The sequence below is a fragment of the Schistocerca americana genome, chromosome 2 (genome assembly GCF_021461395.2).
Source record: "Schistocerca americana isolate TAMUIC-IGC-003095 chromosome 2, iqSchAmer2.1, whole genome shotgun sequence".
In the NCBI taxonomy this organism is placed as follows: Eukaryota; Metazoa; Arthropoda; class Insecta; order Orthoptera; family Acrididae; genus Schistocerca; species Schistocerca americana.
In genome coordinates, this window is record NC_060120.1 from 984,947,638 (window position 1) to 984,970,293 (window position 22,656).

A 22,656-nucleotide genomic window follows, 5' to 3' on the forward strand; every position below is an offset into this window, starting at 1 on the left:
CATGCAGTCTTGAAGAAGTAGTGTTGTCCTTCCAATGGAAAGACAGTGCTGACTCTCGACATGCTGACAGGTAATGGGCCACAACAGAGCAAACCCACAGCAGAGTCATTCGAAGTTTGGAAGAATATTGGTAGGTAGGTCATCACAGAGCAGACCCACTGGAGTCCTGGTAGAGATTGTGGTATTGGTGGGCCACCAGAGGTGCAGACCCACTGCAGTCCTTGTAGAAATAATGGCGTTGGTGGGTCATCAAAGATGTAGACCTACTGTTGTCCTTGTAGAGATAATGGTATTGGTGGGCCACCAGAGGTGCAGACCCACTGCAGTCCTTGTAGAGATATTGGTATTGATGGATCATCAAAGATGTAGACCCACTGTAGTCCTTGAAGAGATGGCCAGCAGCCATCTGTTGCGATTGTGCAGGTGCACATTCACCATCGAAGAGTCTTGCGGAGAATATAGCAAGTCCATAAACCACCACTTGTGCACTCACAACGTTTTTGGAATTGTCCTTAGAACGAGCAATGCTGTTATCCAGTCCCTTGCTGAATTAGTAACACACGTGCAGACACTAACAGTCCCTACTTCTCACATATTGTCCATATACTATGACCAACAGAAACGTGTGCAGTGAAATGTAACTTAATTTGAAGAACTGGTAACAATTACAATTTGGTAACATAAAAATACAATTACAAAGACACAGAAAACATCATTAAAAACATAATAATACAGATATCATTTGTAGTACAGGCTTTACAAAAGAATAGAAATAAACATATACATCAGTGGAATTATGACATGAGTACATACATAATTTTTGAAACATCAACTTCACACATGAGCATTAAACAGAATAAATAATGTGTAAGCATATTTATAAGGTAAATAACATATTATTAATGCCAATTGTATTTGAGGATAAAAGTATTCCTCATCATAGTGAATGTAGCTTAATATTAAAAGAAAAAAAATTCTATGAAACTACACAGAGACAGGAAGAAAACAAATACACAAGGGTACACAAACACATAGTGGGATAACACAAAAGGGAAAGGACAGGGTTCGTTTTCAGTGTAACATGTGGTACTGCAGTCCAACCCAAAACTTCATATATCTTTCCTCTTATTTCATCCTTTGTTTCCACCCAAAAAAATCCTATCCAAGCATGCTTTCTGTATTTATATGTTCATACATTTCTTACCTCAACATTTATTTCCAAGAAAATCCTACCTAAACCTGTTTTCTCAATGCATTTCTTTACCTATTCTCCATAGTCAGTTTCTTATATAGTCTACCCCCTCTTAAGCTAACTTAAATCTACTGAGCTCAGATGCTAAACTAAGGGACGAGGCAATGCGGCAGCACGTAAAACAATTATTATAAACAGCAATGAAAAAAATGGAAAATTGCAAAGCAAGCTACAGTATAAATTAGCAAAAGTCAAATTCAATAACACTATGCCTGGCAAACAGCAGCAACTTATACCTAAACATGACATAGCGCAAGCAGAAAAAATATTACACTAAAATGGCCATGTCTAATACCTATGTCACATCTTAACATTAGAGTGATGCATCACAATTTATTCTACAAAAGAAATTACCAAGTTCTTGAAAAGAAAATTATAGATGCTGTTACTGGTATTAGTCCCTTCTTATTGTTCTCTCCATTCCAAGAGCTCCTTTTTCGAAGAATGTGGATCATAAAATAATTATTTAATAGATCTGTTGACAGAAAGTGTTCACATTAGCAAATGCATTTCATTTTATAAAAGCAATGCTGCAACACAGCTGGAAACCAGATATCAAATGAAATAAGCAACTATGAAAAGCAAAGCATAAAAATATCATTCAATAGCTATGTGACATTTCATAAGTTAGTAGAAATTCTCTCAACTCTCATAGAAAGACGCTTGTCATAATCAGGTGTGCAGATGTACGAATATTTCCCATCGATTCATAAGCATTTCAGTAATTAGCACAAAGTGCGAGTAATCATATGTTTTCAAGTAACGAGGGTGTCGCATTAGCGATGAAAGGCACACCCTAATGGCTTGTTCTCCAGGTGTTTGACACGTCCCACGTCCCCTTTTTTTTTTCTACCTGTGCCGCTGAAAAGGGCTCGCAATAATGGCTTTTTCTCCAGGCGTCTGACACAGCTGGGTGCCCGCGACGCATTACGTGCAGGTGGTCACTTAACTTTCGTACGGAAATATTTACGACAGCAGTTTCTGCTACCGTTGGAGTCTCATTTAAAAATATTTCACAGGTCAAGAATTAGCGTTGCAAATCTGTAGAAACCAAATCCTATAAATATAAGTGTCCAAAAAAAATATTCGTCAGCATTGTGATACAGTCACACATTTCATAACTCTTAAAGTACGTTTCTTGGTTTCCAACATACTGTTTCACAAGTCAAGAGTCCCTACCCACTATTCATTACTCATTACCTTATTACACATATACGTATCCATCGACACTCGTCAATATTTCGTCATTATAAATATGAAGCATAATCAAATAACTCATATAGTAGCCTCAGCCTATTAATCGTAAACATACCTCAGCAGCATAATACACATCGTCGTCGTAAAAATAACATCATAACACCTCAGTCAAATCTCAAAATCGTCGTAGCTTCCTCCAATAATTAAAAAAATTCTCTGCTCATGTCAAAAGTGTCATCTGCCTCAAACGTACTTTAAAAATCATGCTCCCTTACCAAATATATCATTCAAAGCTCTCATAGTATCACAATGATTCCGAAAAAATATGAACAGTTTACACAGTACAGACAAAATACAATTTCGTAAGTGTGAAGTTATCCAACGGTGTAATTACGTAAACATGTGTCACTGACGTAGTAAAAAAAACATGTTTATCTCTCAGTTAAATGATCAGATAGCTGTGTAATTCTGTGTTAGAGAAATATGGTACCGATGTGTAAAGTTGTATAAGCAAATACCATATTAGCTAGGGCTCCTTGTGCTTGCCAAACACATGGTACACAAAGTAAGCGTGTACCCCCCTGAGGATTAATGTAATTATACCCTCAGGTGTTACAGATTACAGCAATGGAATGAAATGTATCACGCAAAACTTTCTTTGTAATTCAAAAATCTTTAAAAATAAATGTTTTAAGTATAAAATTGATCACTCAAATACGTGTACTGTAGCGCTAAACTGTGCGTCTTGTAACATAATCTCTGTGGAAGTGTCGTAGTTATCGTCCTCCGAAAGCTAAGTTCTGCAGAAGTCAATGTACTTACCTCATGATAAACAAAAGTGAAATGCTTTGCGTATAGATATCATAGTTATTATGGTTACTGGCGTGATGAAGAAAGTACTGTACAGTAACGTATTGTTGTGCCAAAAAAAGGCTGTCTCATTGTTGCTATACCACAAAAGTTACTACTAAAACCTGTTTTACTTTCCAGAAGAATTCAGAAAAACTGTGCAGATATAAAACAGATACACTGCAAAAGCAACATTGTAAATTGTCACTCATTAGTAGCGTCGTGATAAAAATCGTGTAGCTGTCACATAAACTAACCTCTGTGTCATCTGGTATCTCTCAGAAAGTACTTTAAATCCGGAATGTATTTTCAAGTAAACCAAAATATTGCATTAAAATCTCATGAGCAGTACCAGTACATGTTCTATGTATGTAAGCCTGATAGTCGTTACGTAATCGTGCAACTAACAAGCAAGAATGTACAAATACAACACTGTGTCGTCTGTTCACTATAACAATGCATTCGTAATTTCTGTTTAAATAAGTTCTCATGGTTCTTGGCTGGATATTTAACTTCAAACATTGTTGCATGGTAACAGTTTCTAAAGCATACTAGTAACGTCAAGTGAAACGTTTTATGGCAAAGACAAAGTTAAAAAGCAGATTATCTTACAATAAGCGGTTTTACATGTGAAGTGTGGTGCAATCCTTTACTCTTCCTAGTACGCAGACTTTCAACTGAAAAGCAATTGTCATGTTTTATACGTCGGTAAAGAATACTGGAATTTTTCTCAAGGTTAGCGTCAATGTTATTTTTCTCTGAGCCACCTGGAGCACGTGGGTGCCTGCGGTGCGAGTCATTGTCTGTCTCTTTGTTGGCGCGCGTCGTTACTGGGATTAGGAGGCCTAACTTCCACAAATTCGCCTTGCCGAGAGGGCCCAGCTCTGTTTAAAGCTCGCCAGTTCTGATGGAATTCAGGTCTGTCGTTTTGTCGGTAGTTTACACAGTTTCTTTCGTGTCGGTCACATGGTGGAGAATTTCTCCCTGAATCGTAACTGCGCGCTGAACTGTTGCGTCTGAAATTATTCTGCCTCCCTTGACAATAATAGTTCTGGTTACCATATTGTCTATTTCTATGGTTATCTCTGTCATATTCATTTCTACGGAAATGCGATCTTTCTCTGTAACTATTTTTCTGCCAGCGGTTGTCATACGGGTGGTGTCTGTTTCGGTCACGATTTGTGTTGTGAGAATAGCCTTGTCGCGTCCAGTTATTATTTCTTTCATCGCGGAATTGCGACGGATGTGACCTGTAATTGTTGTGTTCCTGGTTTCGCGTTCCGCGATTGTCAGTGTCAATTTCTAATTCTTGTAACAGTCCCTGAAATGCTTCAATGTCGTCTTTGCAACGTCCTGCCAAAATAATATGTCGTAAATGTTCAGGCAGTTTGATTAAGCAAATGCGGATGAGTTCTGAGGGGCTGTATGGGTTTGAAAGATACTGATTCTTATGCAACATGTCTTCAAAATATTTCACAAGACTGGAGAATTCAGATTGTTCGAAATGTTTCATCATTATGATGCCATGTTTTACGCGGTCTCGTGTGGCTTGAGACCAATATGCTGAGAGGAAGGCATGGTAAAATTCTCCTTCACTGTGGCAATCGTGAATTACCGATCGCATTCTTACAGCTGGTTCATTCTCCAAGTAGCCACACATAAATTCTAATCTGTGCTCCAATGACCAGTTGGGAGGAAAACAATGAGAGAATTGATGGAGCCATGCTTGTGGATGAATGTCGTTGCCAGAATTCTTAAATGTTTTGAATTTACGTGTAGTAATGAACAGCTTATAGTCAAAATCATCATGTCGGCGAGTCGCATATCGGTCATTGTTAGGTCGTGTCGGCCGTTCCATCTCAAAATTCGGTGCACATTGCCAATTTATTTCATAACTTCCGAAATGCCCTGTGTTATTATTTTGTGGCTGTTCCGTATTTCTGTGTCCCTCTTCCCGTGTTGTAGCGCGAGTGTCCTCTGAAATACGTAATTCTTGTATTAACTGTGTCAGCTGATCTTGTACTTCCCGGATTTCTCTTTGGTGTTGCGTATTAATCTGATTCTGATTTTGTTTGAATTTCCTAATTTGTTCGCACTCTTCAGTGTCAGTGAAGGCTACAGTTCTTGTGTCATTCAGATCATCATCTACCCTTGTAGATAAGTTAGTGACCTGATCCGAAAGTTCGGCTACTTTCTCCGATAGTGAACACATTTCCTCATTGTGTTTTTCTGAACCAAGTTTCAGAATGTCCATTTGTGTTGAAATCGAATCTACTGTGTCCTTTAAGTTTTCCTGAGTTATTGCAAGTTGCGTAACCGAATCGGTAGATGCAACTGAGTCAATTTTAGCTTGCAAGGTGTTGTGATTTTCATGAAAAATAGTTTGCAGTTCTTTTATGGCTGCTTCATGATTCTGTAATGCATTTTCATGCCGCGAAAAAATAGGTTGGAAATGCTCACAAATTTGTGATTTTACGTCATTACAGACTTTTTGACATTTCGATTCAATGTTATGTAACTCACTAGTTAAATCTTCACGTGTTTGTTCAAGTGTGGTGTCTAACTTTTGAAGATTTTGTTCCATTGTGTCTAACTTTTTGAGATTTTGTTCCACTGTGTCTAACTGTTGCTGTGTTTGTCTCTGGTGTTGTTCCATTGTGTCTAACTTTTCAAGCTTTTGCTGTGTTTGTCTCTGATTTTGTTCAAGTGTTGTGTCTAACTTTTGTAGCTTTTGTCCCATTTGTTGCATTAACTGTAATAACAATGCACTGGTGTCTGAAACATGTTCCTCAGTGCTTTTCGGCAGTGAATTTGCACCGGCAACATTGACATTTTGACATGCAGAAAATGTGTCTTGACTTATTTGAGAAAACGGCGAGAACCCAAAACCTGAGTCTGCAGTATTTGCAATATTGTGTCCTGTCATTCCCGATTCCTGAGGCAAGCTGTTGCCGACCGATCGATCGATAATGCGTCCCTCTTCACTAATTGTTTCACTGTCCACGCCATTGTTTGCCGCCTGCTCCATTTCCCTATGAACGGTTACCAAATTACTACTTTGAACATCAGTTAATTCATTACTCGGTGGCGCTAACACACTGCTTTCATTTTCACTGTCATTTCTCAGTTTACTTTGGAGCCTAGTATTACGTTTTTCACACGCCATAATTGTCACAGTATTTCACACGACAACACAGAAAAACACAATTTGAAGATCAAAAATAAGAGAACACATTAACATAGCACTGAAAATAATATTTAGTTAATGGCAGCTGCGAAATACTTGGTGCAAATCTACATGCATGCCACAACTGTTTTACTGTACAACAATGAAAGACTGCAACTACAAAGGAGATTCTCTCTACAGTTACGCGCTAGCAATAAACAAAATCTACACTAATTACACAAACTACAAGAAAAAATCAGAAGATTCCAGTGAGGTATCCTAGGCTAAGGGTCGACATATGAAACTCCCCTTTGAACAATTATACATATGACTGTGCTTAACCTGACACACAATATTTTGTTAGCGCAACGCAATCTGACTTTCAAAACTCCCTACTAAAGAATGGCCCTGACAAACATTAAACTATACCTTTCACAAATCACTAAATCACTTACCTCACAATAATCTTCGTTTCTCCCACTACTGCAATACAGCAAGCGCCACTACTGCCAGCTAAATAAAAGATTCAAACTACTAAAGGCACTAACTACTGATAGGGATAGTTAGCAAATGAAAGATATTAATAGAGAGCAAACAATGTATTTACCTTAATATCATCACATGTCATAATATATATATATCAGTTCATGAAAAATTACAAAACTCCGCCATCTCTCTCCCCACATCCACCACTGCTGGCGCCTCACCTCCAACTGCGCAACGCTACGCGCTGTTCACAGCCAGCTGCCTAACACTACAATGGCGAGTATTACAACAATGCAAAGCAGACACAGACTGCCCACAGCACAGCCAGTGATTTTCATACAGAGGTGGCGTTACCAATAAAAAAACCTAAACAGCCTACTTACATAGAGAAAACATAAACAGCCTACTTACAGTAGGCACAAAAATCTGAACGAACTTCTCCTTCTTCATGGCAACGCAAGACCTCACACAAGTCTTCGCACCCGAGAGGAGCTCACAAAACTTCAGTTGACTGTTCTTCCTCATGCACCCTACAGCCCCGATCTCGCACCGTCGGATTTCCATATGTTTGGCCCAATGAAGGACGCAATCCGTGGGAGGCACTACGCGGATGATGAAGAAGTTATTGATGCAGTACGACGTTGGCTCCGACATCGACCAGTGGAATGGTACCGTCCAGGCATACAGGCCCTCATTTCAAGGTGGCGTAAGGCCGTAGCATTGAATGGAGATTACGTTGAAAAATAGTGTTGTGTAGCTAAAAGATTGGGGAAAAACCTGGTGTATTTCAATGCTGAATAAAACAACCCCTGTTTCAGAAAAAAAATGTGTTGCATTACTTATTGAACTGCCCTCGTACTTTATTTGCTCTGCCACAGTGCTCTTCGAAAGAACTTGTCATTTCGAATTCTGTAATCATTTTCTCCGGACACTTAGCATACATGGTACCAATGTTTTTTTTTCGCACCCGTGAGTGTCCAGAACTGCTGCACAGTTTCCTTTCTTATAAAAAGAGTCTTACCAGCAGCGTGAATCCTTCATTTAGACAGTCCTGTTGGGCGTGTAGGACGCAAACTGAGGAACAGCCGCGTGTCGTGTGTCTGTTGGTATGCGTATTCTGACGTTTCGTTGTTTTTACATTTTTGATCCAGAACGTTTCCACCTGCATCAGCAATAAACTGTACAAATTTGACGTCATTCTGAGCAATTGTTCTCTTTCTACAGCGTTTTGAAATTGGAAATTTAATTATGGACACCTGCACGTTTAACAGATTAATAGGATTATAGTTAATTGTGGTCTCAGTCAGTGTCAGCTCGGCTCGCGTGAGCGTTAATGTAGGCGTCTAGAAAAGTGTCGAGGCTGGTTTGAGTTGTTGCGCGACAGCGTTCCTGACCTACATAAAGGGCAGTCATCTACAAAGAGAAACTGGTGGCATAATTATGATGGCTGCCAGCTCCTACTGCCAGACGTTGTATACCGTGTGGTTGATACAGGGTGTTTCAACAATGACCGGTATATTTGAAACGGCAATACAAACTAAACGAGCAGCGATAGAAATACACCGTTTGTTGCAATATGCTTGGGACAACAGTACATTTTCAGGCAGACAAACTTTCGAAATTACAGTAGTTACAATTTTCAACAACAGATGGCGCTGCGGTCTGGGATACTCTATAGTACGATATTTTCCACATATCCACCATGCGTAGCAATAATATGGCGTAGTCTCTGAATGAACTTACCCGAAACCTTTGACAGCGTGTCTGGCGGAATGGCTTCACATGCAGATGAGATGTACTGCTTCAGCTGATCAATTGTTTCTGGATTCTGGCGGTACACCTGGTCTTTCAAGTGTCCCCACAGAAAGAAGTCACAGGGGTTCATGTCTGGCGAATAGGGAGGCCAATCCACGCCGCCTCCTGTATGTTTCGGATAGCCCAAAGCAATCACACGATCATCGAAATATTCATTCAGGAAATTAAAGACGTCGGCCGTGCGATGTGGCCGGGCACCATCTTGCATAAACCACGAGGTGTTCGCAGTGTCGTCTAAGGCAGTTTGTACCGCCACAAATTCAGGAAGAATGTCCACATAGCGTGATGCAGTAATCGTTTCGGATCTGAAAAATGGGCCAATGATTCCTTTGGAAGAAATGGGGGCCCAGACCAGTACTTTTTGCGGATGCAGGGACGATGGGACTGCAACATGGGGCTTTTCGGTTCCCCATATGCGCCAGTTCTGTTTACTGACGAAGCCGTCCAGGTAAAAATAAGCTTCGTCAGTAAACCAAATGCTGCCCACATGCATATCGCCGTCATCAATCCTGTGCACTATATCGTTGGCGAATGTCTCTCGTGCAGCAATGGTAGCGGCGATGAGGGGTTGCCGCGTTTGAATTTTGTATGGATAGAGGTGTAAACTCTGGCGCATGAGACGATACGTGGACGTTGGCGTCATTTGGACCGCAGCTGCAACACGGCGAACGGAAACCCGAGGCCGCTGTTGGATCACCTGCTGCACTAGCTGCGCATTGCCCTCTGTGGTTGCTGTACGCGGTCGCCCTACCTTTCCAGCACGTTCATCCGTCACGTTCCCAGTCCGTTGAAATTTTTCAAACAGATCCTTTATTGTATCGCTTTTCGGTCCTTTGGTTACACTAAACCTCCGTTGAAAACTTCGTCTTGTTGCAACAACACTGTGTTCTAGGCGGTGGAATTCCAACACCAGAAAAATCCTCTGTTCTAAGGAATAAACCATGGTGTCCACAGCACACTTGCACGTTGTGAACAGCACACACTTACAGCAGAAAGACGACGTACAGAATGGCGCACCCACAGACTGCGTTGTCTTCTACATCTTTCACATCACTTGCAGCACCATCTGTTGTTGAAAATTGTAACTACTGTAATTTCGAAAGTTTGTCTGCCTGAAAATGTACTGTTGTCCCAAGCATATTGCAACAAACGGTGTATTTCTATCGCTGCTCGTTTAGTTTTTATTGCCGTTTCAAATATACCGGTCATTTTTGAAACACCCTGTAAATGTTGCCTGGAAATTTTATTCCGTTGAGTGTAATAACGACACATCATGTACTGTTTACAAAAGAACCCGGTAGCTATCTCTCGTGTGATTCAGATCACATATGTTCTTAGTGTCGCAATAAAAATATGCATCGTTCTACTTAAGAAATGTCTTCTATTGTTATTAAACATTCCTTAACTCTTTGGTGGATTGATTCTATGCGCTATCATTGTGAGCTTTTGTGAGCGACACATCACTTGCTTATCTCTTTTCGGAAATAATCGCAGTGATAGTTTTAGCTGAAATGACATGTATCAAGAATACAGTCATTCTCTAAAGTATGGTAAGTGGAATTTTTATTCATAGTATTATGGAAGTGTTGCTGTATTTCATGAATTGCTGGTTCACTGGGCCATCTAGTGTTTTTTTCGTGTTTTATAATATTAATGTCTATGGAATGTGCTAAATTAATGAGTTTAAGTTATTTAGGACGCAGTAAACCCTATTATATTGATGAATGTTGTCAGTTCTTTCAGACATGTTCGGAAGAACGGACACCACGGATTCATATAATCTGAATGGCCTAGCTGGGCAATGGATCCACCTTCTTGGGTGCAGATGCACAAATACGTCTGACTTCCTGTGGGAATATCAGAGAGCGAATATGGTGGAAATGGACAGGACTGCGGATAGGGGCGCTCGATGCGAGTGTGGATCGGCCGTGAGGTGTGCAGAGATAGTCCGCGCAGTTGCGATAACGTTGTGTGCCGGATGACGCAGTGCTTAACGCACCTTCCTAGTGAGCAGGAGATCCCGAGTTCGAATCCCGGTCCGGTATACATTTTCACTCGTCGCCGCTGATTCTGCGTAATGTCCTGATGCAGCTGAAAGCAGTGATCACCTACCTTCGCTTTCCTTTCTTCCCCTCTCCATCTTCAATTTACATACAGTGAACCCTGTTTTGCGCCTTTCTGGAAGAAGCAAAGTGTCATATAAAAATATGTTTGTATTTTTTGTAATTCAGTAAGCAACGCATACCGGAAACAGTAATCAGACTATGTGATTTTCTCTGTTATCAGCAACCGTCTTTCCCCGCGTTCAGCGCACAGTTGAAGGATGCGATGAATCAACTGGGAGGCGAGGTGTTTATCAAAACCAACTGGAGCGCTCCGAAGGTAACCACATACCGAAGACTTTTGTAGATTTTCTCCACAACCAGCGTATGTGTAACTATATTACTCACGGTAACTGTTGTTTCAGGATGCAAAATGGATAGCAACGAATAAGTCGCTTAAATGTCGGAGACTGGAAGAAATATATTTACTGCTGAAAAGTTCCGACTTTGTTGCCAACGATCTCAGCTATCAACTTGAGGTATGGAAGAGTAGACTGGACTTGTTGGATTACGCAGAGTGTAATTAAACTCCCTGTACAGGCTTTGAGGACAGGTTCCTTACACCAAAACAAGAAAATAACGTCTAGTAAACATGGGCTGTAAAATGCATACCGTAAGAGCTATAAACATTTGTTCAGTAGGAGAGATGTTTTCACAGTATATAAGATGAACAAGTCACATAACATCTGCACTACAAAGATAATACTGTCTCGGAACGTTGCCTGTCTCAAGGGCTGGCTTATTACACCACTACTAAGTACTTGACATGTTTGTCCCCGACCTCCACTAGAACTTCAAAGAGTACTGGGCGTTCTCCTTTACACATAAACATGCTTTCATCAGACAAATGCCTCACCACATTCAGAAAATGGAATTGGTCACAGGTGATCGCTTGAAGTCCTAGATGGAAAGGCAAACCCAGAAGGCTGTCGCTCCCTCCAGCGGTATTATTGGCGTCCCAACACGACACACCCCAACACGAAGGCCGTAACCAAATGAAAATAGCCCGGTGTCTTTCCTCGGCTCAGCGTCCGCAACTCGCTGCATTGGCTGACAATCTGGTACAGACCTCCTTCCGCAGAGCAGGGCTCCCCCTGTCTCCCGCGCCCTCATTAGCCTCCCTACTAAGAACGTTGATATTTTTAAAAATATCGGGAATCCTATATATCGATATTTAAAAAATGCTATCGGACGTCGATAGCCGAAAAAATTAACTACATATTAACGAAAAAATCTATATATCAGCCTATAAAAAAATCGGATTCACATTGTAAATATATTGCCGGTTTTAGATATGTATATTTAAGTTGCAAGGGCAACAGTCTGGATGATTGACTGATCTGGCCTTGTAACAATAACCAAAACGGCCTTGCTGTGCTGGTACTGCGAACGGCTGAAAGCAAGGGGAAACTACAGCCGTAATTTTTCCCGAGGGCATGCAGCTTTACTGTATGATTACATGATGATGGTGTCCTCTTGGGTAAAATATTCCGGAGGTAAAATAGTCCCCCATTCGGATCTCCGGGCGGGGACTACTCAAGAGGATGTCGTTATCAGGAGAAAGAAAACTGGCGTTCTACGGATCGGAGCGTGGAATGTCAGATCCCTTAATCGGGCAGGTAGGTTAGAAAATTTAAAAAGGGAAATGGATAGGTTGAAGTTAGATATAGTGGGAATTAGTGAAGTTCGGTGGCAGGAGGAACAAGACTTCTGGTCAGGTGACTACAGGGTTATAAACACAAAATCAAATAGGGGTAATGCAGGAGTAGGTTTAATAATGAATAGGAAAATAGGAATGCGGGTAAGCTACTACAAACAGCATAGTGAACGCATTATTGTGGCCAAGATAGATACGAAGCCCACACCTACTACAGTAGTACAAGTTTATATGCCAACTAGCTCTGCAGATGACGAAGAAATTGAAGGAATGTATGATGAAATAAAAGAAATTATTCAGATTGTGAAGGGAGACGAAAATTTAATAGTCATGGGTGACTGGAATTCGAGTGTAGGAAAAGGGAGAGAAGGAAACATAGTAGGTGAATATGGATTGGGGGACAGAAATGAAAGAGGAAGCCGCCTGGTAGAATTTTGCACAGAGCATAACTTAATCATAACTAACACTTGGTTTAAGAATCATGAAAGAAGGTTGTATACATGGAAGAACCCTGGAGATACTAAAAGGTATCAGATAGATTATATAATGGTAAGACAGAGATTTAGGAACCAGGTTTTAAATTGTAAGACATTTCCAGGGGCAGATGTGGACTCTGACCACAATCTATTGGTTATGACCTGTAGATTAAAACTGAAGAAACTGCAAAAAGGTGGGAATTTAAGGAGATGGGACCTGGATAAACTGAAAGAACCACAGGTTGTACAGAGATTCAGGGAGAGCATAAGGGAGCAATTGACAGGAGTGGGGGAAATAAATACAGTAGAAGAAGAATGGGTAGCTTTGAGGGATGAAGTAGTGAAGGCAGCAGAGGATCAAGTAGGTAAAAAGACGAGGGCTAGTAGAAATCCTTGGGTAACAGAAGAAATATTGAATTTAATTGATGAAAGGAGAAAATATAAAAATGCAGTAAGTGAAACAGGCAAAAAGGAATACAAACGTCTCAAAAATGAGATCGCCAGGAAGTGCAAAATGGCTAAGCAGGGATGGCTAGAGGACAAATGTAAGAATGTAGAGGCCTATCTCACTAGGGGTAAGATAGATACCGCCTACAGGAAAATTAAAGAGACCTTTGGAGATCAGAGAACGACTTGTATGAATATCAAGAGCTCAGATGGAAACCCAGTTCTAAGCAAAGAAGGGAAAGCAGAAAGGTGGAAGGAGTATATAGAGGGTCTATACAAGGGCGATGTACTTGAGGACAATATTATGGAAATGGAAGAGGATGTAGATGAAGATGAAATGGGAGATACGATACTGCGTGAAGAGTTTGACAGAGCACTGAAAGACCTGAGTCGAAACAAGGCCCCCGGAGTAGACAATATTCCATTGGAACTACTGACGGCCGTGGGAGAGCCAGTCCTGACAAAACTCTACCATCTGGTGAGCAAGATGTATGAAACAGGCGAAATACCCTCAGACTTCAAGAAGAATATAATAATTCCAATCCCGAAGAAAGCAGGTGTTGACAGATGTGAAAATTACCGAACTATCAGCTTAATAAGTCACAGCTGCAAAATACTAACACGAATAAAAGGGGTAGGTATTAAAATTCATGGAGAAGAAATAAAAACTTTGAGGTTCGCCGATGACATTGTAATTCTGTCAGAGACAGCAAAGGACTTGGAAGAGCAGTTGAATGGAATGGACAGTGTCTTGAAAGGAGGATATAAGATGAACATCAACAAAAGCAAAACAAGGATAATGGAATGTAGTCTAATTAAGTCGGGTGATGCTGAGGGAATTAGATTAGGAAATGAGGCACTTAAAGTAGTAAAGGAGTTTTGCTATTTGGGGAGCAAAATAACTGATGATGGTCGAAGTAGAGAGGATATAAAATGTAGGCTGGCAATGGCAAGGAAAGCGTTTCTGAAGAAGAGAAATTTGTTAACATCCAGTATTGATTTAAGTGTCAGGAAGTCATTTCTGAAAGTATTCGTATGGAGTGTAGCCATGTATGGAAGTGAAACATGGACGATAAATAGTTTGGACAAGAAGAGAATAGAAGCTTTCGAAATGTGGTGCTACAGAAGAATGCTGAAGATTAGATGGGTAGACCACATAACTAATGAGGAAGTATTGAATAGGATTGGGGAGAAGAGAAGTTTGTGGCACAACTTGACCAGAAGAAGGGATCGGTTGGTAGGACATGTTCTGAGGCATCAAGGGATCACCAATTTAGTATTGGAGGGCAGCGTGGAGGGTAAAAATCGTAGAGGGAGACCAAGAGATGAATACACTAAGCAGATTCAGAAGGATGTAGGTTGCAGTAGGTACTGGGAGATGAAAAAGCTTGCACAGGATAGAGTAGCATGGAGAGCTGCATCAAACCAGTCTCAGGACTGAAGACCACAACAACAACAACAACATATTTAAGTACTGATTAATTATTAGATGTTCTGTGCATCAACAAGCTGGCTGCCTGGTTATCCCCCTCATAGCAAGAATTGAAAAGAAAACGATGCCGATGCACGTTCGCGCTTGGCGATAACCACTTTGCTAACAATGGTATCTGCATGTAAGTGGAACAATGAAAGATGTTCGATGGGTCCGTCGTTCGGATTAGCCACATATCGGATTTTTCTGGAACACTTCAAGCCGACTTCCCTGGTTCCTCTTTTTTTTTCTGCAAACGCCAGCGACCTAGCAGCTGTAGTGTCAAAATTGCATACTGAAGCTGAACGTTGCAGTTTCTGTCGGTAGCGCCAAGCGCCGATAACGTAAGCATATCCCCGCACGCGTCTCCACCTACCGCAAAAACCAATCTTGCCATTTAGACTAGGGCCCTCTTTTTTTCAGCAACTGTTTTTTAAGAATACAGATGAGATGAAATATCATACTAGTTGCGTTAAAAGTTGTTTTTAACGCAACTGGTGTGCTGTTTCTTCACATCCGGAATCTTGTTATTCCGTAGACACCACCACCCTCCGGTGCAACTGGATTTCCTCTCTGTGACACCTATACTTCCTTCACACAGTCAGTGAAAGACTGGACATGATGGGAGCTCAAAAAGTAAGTGAAAGTCAAATTATGTTCAACTTCAGTTTCAGAAGAATGATTTCATATATTTACCGACAGTTGCGAAAAGCCGACTGCTGTGACCGAGCGTTCTAGGCGCTTCAGTCTGGAACCGCGGTGCTGCTACGGTCGCAGGTTCGAATTCTGCCTCGGGCATGGCTGTGTGTGTGATGCCCTTAGGTTACTTAGGTTTAAGTAGTTCTAAGTCTAGGGGACGGATGACCTCAACATGTGCTTAGAGCCATTTTTGAATTGCCAAAAAAATACACACATCAAAAAAAGTTTTGCATCACCCCGGTTCCCAGAACTCCTGAAGAGAGACGTTCACTGTGGATATTGTATCACAGACACAGTCCCTTTGACTGTTCAGAGATGTCACTAAACCCGCCCAAAGATGTAAACAACCATGCGTGAGGAGCGCCTATTAGACGGAGGGAGTCAGACAGCCGATCACCACCAGGAAGGAGGTACACGGCTCGTGTTGCTTGACTAGACGGTCAGTACCACGGTTCGATCGCGTCCGCATTGTTACTTTGTGCCAGGAAAGTCTCTCAACAAGGGAAGTGTCCAGGCGTCTCGGAGAGAACCAAAGCGATGTTGTTCGGACGTGGAGGAGATACAGAGAGACAGGAACTGTCAATGACATGCCTCGCTCAGGCCGCCCAAGGGCTACTACTTCAGTAGATGACCGCTACCTATGGATTATGGCTCGGAGGAACCCTAACAGCAATGCCACCATATTGAATAATGCTTTTCGTGCAGCCTCAGGAAGTCGTGTTACGACTCAAGCTGTGCGCAATTGGCTGCATGATGCGCAACTTCACTCCAGACGTCCATGGCGAGGTCCATCTTTGCAACCACGACACCATGCGGGGCGGTACAGATGGGCCCGACAACATGCCGAAGGATCGCTCAGGATTGGGATCACGTTCTCTTCATCGATGAGTGTCACATATGGCTTCAACCAGACAATCGTTGGAGACGTTTTGGAGGCAACCCGGTCAGGCTGGACACACTGTCCAGCGAGTGCAGCAAGGTGGAGGTTTCCTGTTGTTTTGGGATGGCATTACGTGGTGCCGACTTAAATCGCTAGTGGTCATGGAGGGCGCCGTAACGGCTGTACGATACATAAATGCCATCCTCCAACCGATAGTGCGACCACACCGGCAGCATATTGGCGAGGCATTCGCCTTCATGGACGACAATTCGCGCCCCCATCGTGCACATCTTGTGAATGACTTCCTTCAGGATAACGACATCGCTCTGCTAGAGTGGCCAACATGTTCTCTAGACATGAACCCTATCGAACAAGTCAGAGATAGATTGAAAACGGCTGTTTATGGACAACGTGATCTACCAGCCGCCCCGAGGGATCTACGCTGAATCGCCATTGAGTTGTGGGACAATCTGGACCAATAATACCTTGATGAAATTGTGGATAGTATGCCACGACGAATACAGGCATGCATCAATGCAAGAGGACGTGCTTCTGGGTATTAGAGGTACCAGTGTGTACAGCAATCTGGACCATCACCTTTGAAGGTCTCGCTGTATGGTGGTACAACATACAATGTGTGGTTTTCATGAGCAATAAAAAGGCGGAAATGATGTTTATGTCGATCTGTATTCCAATTTTCTGTTCAGGTCCCGGTACTCTCTGAACCGAGGTGATCAAAAGTTATTTTGGTGTGTATATCTATTATAAAATAATATTGCCGTTTCGATATCGATATATCGGTAAAAGAATTCAGCCAATATACTGCATTTGTCGATATTTTTTGGAAAATGTATCGATGTGTCGTTATTTTATCAACACCCGTACTTGCCACCACTCGTAACTCTTGTACCCTCTCTCGAACTTCTCCCTTTTTGAGGCCAGTGAAACCCTCCAAAGATCAGAAACCAGTCCACGAGCGATATATCGAATCGAGCGTCACGGCTCTGTGAAGAATATGAACAAATTCAAGAACAGTTTCCGATGTCTTCGGTCTGACAAGAATCTTGCTTCATCACAACAGTGCACTCCCACACACAACTCTTAGAACCAGCAGAGACATAACCATATTTTACAGGACAAGATTGCCTCATCCGTTGAACATAGCATACCTGGCGCCCTCGGACTTCTATCTCTTTCGGCCATTTAAGGGTTACGTATGTGATACACACTTTGAAGATGATGAAAATTCATGCAGTAAACAACAGTGCCACGAGCACAAGAGAAGAGCTTTTACCAACAGGGAAGACATGCTCTACGGAAGGCTGAGGTAAGGCCGTAGAACATGGTAGACACTGTGCAGAAAAACAGTGTACATAAAAGAAATTTTGATTGGTACTGTCACCTAATTGTAACTCTTAGGAACATATATGTTGTAAGGGGAAAAAAATGGGGCTTTATTGACTGAACGACCCTTGTTCAAATAAGTTGTCACGTACTTTCTCATGTTGACAATATACCAAGTTTTCAAATATATTTGAAAGCGGTTGCATGTGCTCTGATCTGGTAAAATGATAGTGTGTGAAGTGTAACGTGTGCTGAAATTACAGGGTGGACAAAGCAGCGGTGGCAGTGGTTATTACGTAGTGTTAAAGCAGTGGAAAGACATTCATCCAGGAACGGAATACAGATGCTTCGTTATCCAAAACCAGTTGATAGGTAGGTTATCTACGAAATTACGTGATCATACATTAGAATGGTGTATATATATGTCATATATATTTATCGCAAGTTACAAGTGAGATATCGATTGTGTATAGTCCTGATATTCGGATAAAACATATTTTCACTTATATGTGTAATCGGACCAGAAAACATGTGATTTTTCAAATCATCTGTATTTTTACATAAATGTCTTCTCTGCACTTGAAATATAAAAAAAGTAAAGTGTTTCACTGTTTCAGCAATTTCACAGCGAGACTGTACTTCATACTATGAGCACATACAAAAATTGAAGTTCGAAATACTGGACGATTTAGTCCAGTTTTACAGAAGAAATATACATAAGAAGGCACCACTGGAAACTTGTAAGTGTTTCAGCCATATATTTATGTCCTTGTATACAGTCTATACATTGTTAAAAATAACACTAGATTATTCTAACATTTAGGGGCTACTTTTTGACTTATGTTTCGTCATTAACTATATGACTAACCATATTGGGCTGTTCGATTTCGGCATCATTCATCTGTGAGATCAAGTAAGGAAGGCCTCCAGGTGCTGATATTTATCAAGGGATCTTGCAGCATGAAGCTCCTCAGATAGTACCTTCTTTTTTTTAATTTTCGTTCTTCATGACTCTCTTTTGATGAGCATATGCTGCAGATCTGGGAAACAGTATAAGCAGTATACAGGGTGTCCCAGCTATCTTGTCCATCCAAAATATCTCTGGAATTTGAGGATTCACAGCTATGGTAGCGAGCACAGCAACTTCAGCACGTTCATCTGTGCGTGTTGTAGGGCGATGTCGAGGTCTTGGATTTAAGCTTCCCGTTTCACGTAGACGAGATGTGAGACGACCAAACATCCGCCGCGAAGGCGATGGCTTGTCAGGGAATCGTCTTCTGTACAGTCGTTCTGCCTGAACAGCATTTCGTCCACCTACAACAGGGTACAGTACAGGTATATAGAGTAGGGTAGAAAACAGACATATTAACTTAATAATCATAATGTTCGCTAACAGTACTATCAACAAACAAGCAATCTCATAACGTATTTCCCGTCAACGTACATTCTCCATAGATCAGCAGCATTTCTACCATATCTTCATGTGTGTACATTATACTGTACAGTATAAGTTCCACAACACAACGTTTATTCACAATGTGTACTACCTCCGTGCCGTCACTAGATTACTCTGATGCACGACTACACTGGCAAGCGGTGTACTGCACGCCAAAGCAACAACAAATGGGATGCTCGGAGGGTGGTGGAGTACAGGAGTTTGCATGGGACGCAAATCATAAACAAGGCGAAGTGGTAACTGTGGCAGTAGTGGGAACTACGTTGGACACTTGACTAGGTAGAGCCAGGCCCTCCGCGACAGGTACAATGGGTCATACAACGCATTAGATAAACCTTATTTTGGGTGTGCAGGATAAATAAGACAACCTGACGGGTGTACACCGATCGGTACTGGTTCATATTGTGTACGTAGATACGTAAAACGTGCAAGAGGGAAACCATTATGTGCTTATGAGAGTTGATGGCAGCAGACCGTATTATTCGTTTCGGACCTCTTGATAAGTATGGAGGTGTGATTACACATGTCAATCACATCGCGATTACGGGCAGCATGGGGTTCACGCCTGAGCCTCAGGACGTGCGCTAGCAGCGCATGTCGGGTGTTTCAAGCGTCAAATTCGCGTCTCAATATCTCGGGATGTAATGGGAATATTGCGATGCAATCAACGCCATTGTGTATGTGCTTTGTCATGCTATGGATTGCTGAAGAAAAAATATAGGAGGTCCATTTAAAGAAACATAAGTTTGTGTTAAAAAACACATATGCTTTCGTTTTAGAATATTTCCAAATATGTACATTCATGGGCCCCAGCCCTACATTGATACCGGTGAAAGTCGTTTTTCAATAGCTGTTATTGTTCCAGAGATATTTTGGGTGGACAAGATAGCTGGGACACACTGTATATTAAAACAGAAAGTGATAAAGACTCAAGAGATCCCAAGAGGTACGCATTTTGAACAATGTAGTTAAAGCCCATGAGAGGCTTATGTGTGACCGATTGTGAGCTCACAGAGAGCTTCACCGGCAGTCAGTTTGAATTTAGAATGATGAAATCTGTTGATGACGTCAGTAACGGGGCTATACGTGTGGAGGTCGCCACATGTGGGAAGTATACTGTAGTTATAATGGTGGACATACGAGGCTCCTTGGATAACCTTTGGTGGCCTACGGTTTTCTCCCAACTAAGCGATGCCGTGGTTAGGTTGCGGTCCTGATATTATGCATAAGCAAACGCTAAGTGCGAAAGGATATCATCACTTTTTACAGCATGGTGTACTGAGTACAGTGAAGGAACAGTTCGGAGATGGTGCATGTTTGTATCTGTACTACAGTGCATCCTACCACAACTATGAGGCGATAGTCTGTGGACAGTAATATTCCTGAAATGTACTGGCCTGCCCAGAGTCCCGATCCGAACCGAAAGGAACAGCTGTGGAATGAGTTAGAACGTCGATTTCACTCCAGACCAACATCAATTCCTTCTCTGCTTTCGGCTCTTGGGGAAGAGTGGGCTGTGGCCGTGCGGTTCTAGGCGCTTCAGTCCGGAACCACGTGACCGCTACGGTCGGAGGTTCGAATCCTGCCTCGGGCATGGATGTGTGTGATGTCCTTAGGTTAGTTAGGTTTAAGTAGTTCTAAGTTCTAGGAGACTGATGACCTCAGATGTTAAGTCCCATAGTGCTCAGAGCCATTTTTGAAGAGTGAGCTGCCACTTCTCTACAAACATCGAGACACCTTATTGAGAGTGTACCGAGCAGAGCTCAAACAGTCATAAAGGGTGGGCACCTTCTTTCAATGCTGCTAGAACCCCCATTTTCCCCCACCCCACTTGTACTAAACCTCCAGAAATAACTCAGTTTAGCCAATGAGTCCGTAGAGGATGGTATAAGAGGTGTACAGTATGAATGGCCGTGCTTTTTCAGTCTAGTTTTGCGGTAATTAAGACGATCAGTCCTCGGCTACCTTAGTGAGTCGTCGTGTAGGGTTCCTTCTACCTGACTCTCTCGAAGTTTATGTCCAGTATCAACGCCGTTGAGTTCGCTGTAAAGTGCAATTCTACTTCCTGTGATTCTAAGTGACGAAGTGGGAAGCTGTATTATTCGGAATAACGTTCAAAAGGGATACCATTATGATGTATTTATTTGCTAAACTTCGTAAAATGATAATATCGACACAGTTAATAATGATTAACTGAAAACTAACAATTTCCTCAGAGCATGGGCTTACGATGTAACTACGATCCCTGTCCGGCACACGTTTTCATTCGTCGCCGTTGATTCCACGCAAAGTCTCGATTCAGTTGATATTATTAATTCCTTCCCTTCCCTTTCCTTTCCCTTCTCCTCCCTCCACCTCCGATTTATTGTATATATTGGAGTGTGGTTTGGTCGGTGCGCAGACACGCTGGACGTGGTGCGAGAGGGCCGCGGCAGGGTGACTCTGCTGGACGTGGGCCCGCTGACGGAGCGGTCGGCCAAGACGCCGCTGTTCACGTGGCCGGAGCTGCAGGAACTGCTGGCCGCGCGCACGCCCCCGCAGCCGGCGTCTGCGGACGGCGCCGAGGCGGCGGAGACGCCCGCCTTCGACCCCGAGTTCCGCTTCCTGGGCGAGGACCCTGGGCTGCAGCCCAACCAGTGCCAGCACTTCGGCGTCCCTTTCGAGGTGTCTGACCTGTGCAGCATGCAGGAGTCCATGTCCATCATCGAGCACATTACCGAGGTAGGTTACTTACATCTGAATGGCATGAAATCAGAAAATGGCAATCATACAAACTAATCTGTAGTGTGTGTAATCTGGAGTGTGCTCTCTGTCAAACAGAAAACGAAAAAATGGCTATGAGCGCTATGGGACTTAACCTCTGAGGTAATCAGTGCCCTAGAACTTAGAACTACTTAAACCTAACTAACCTAAGGACATCACACACATCCGTGCCTGAGGCAGGATTCGAACGTGCGACCGTAGCGGTCGCGCGGTTCCACAGTAAAACTAATGTTACCATTTTCTCTCCGTTGCACCTTTGCTCTCGTATCATTTCGTGTCCCCATCACTTTCATCTGTCTCTCCTTCTTGCACTTCATCTATCGCGCCCATTTTTGCTGCAAGTACCCTCGGTTTAAATCCATCTGACTGTAATCAGGCGGTTTATGTAGGTAAGATGTACAACCAGTCGTTTTTTGAATGTCAGACGAATTATTGTGCCAACAACTACACTACTGTATACAAAAAGTGAAACAGTCACAAGGGAAACTCGCCATCGCACCCCTCTCAGGTTTAGTCGTAAAATGGCCTAGTGAATGCTAAAAGAGTTACTTTTATGGATTATATTATGTTACCTATTCATTTAACGTGACTGTAAA

General features: G+C 42.2%; 1 protein-coding gene across 1 annotated transcript in view; it reads left to right on the forward strand.

Annotated features, from left to right (window-relative positions):
• Window positions 1–22,656, forward strand: part of LOC124596267 (cell division cycle protein 123 homolog) — a 131,224-nt gene that overhangs the window by 90,660 nt on the left and 17,908 nt on the right. Inside the window, exons 3-7 of the mRNA XM_047135341.1 lie at window positions 11,052–11,147; window positions 11,233–11,346; window positions 18,105–18,213; window positions 18,459–18,581; window positions 21,699–22,018. Coding sequence (XP_046991297.1) covers window positions 11,052–11,147; window positions 11,233–11,346; window positions 18,105–18,213; window positions 18,459–18,581; window positions 21,699–22,018 — 762 coding nt within the window. The remainder of the gene's footprint in view (window positions 1–11,051; window positions 11,148–11,232; window positions 11,347–18,104; window positions 18,214–18,458; window positions 18,582–21,698; window positions 22,019–22,656) is intronic.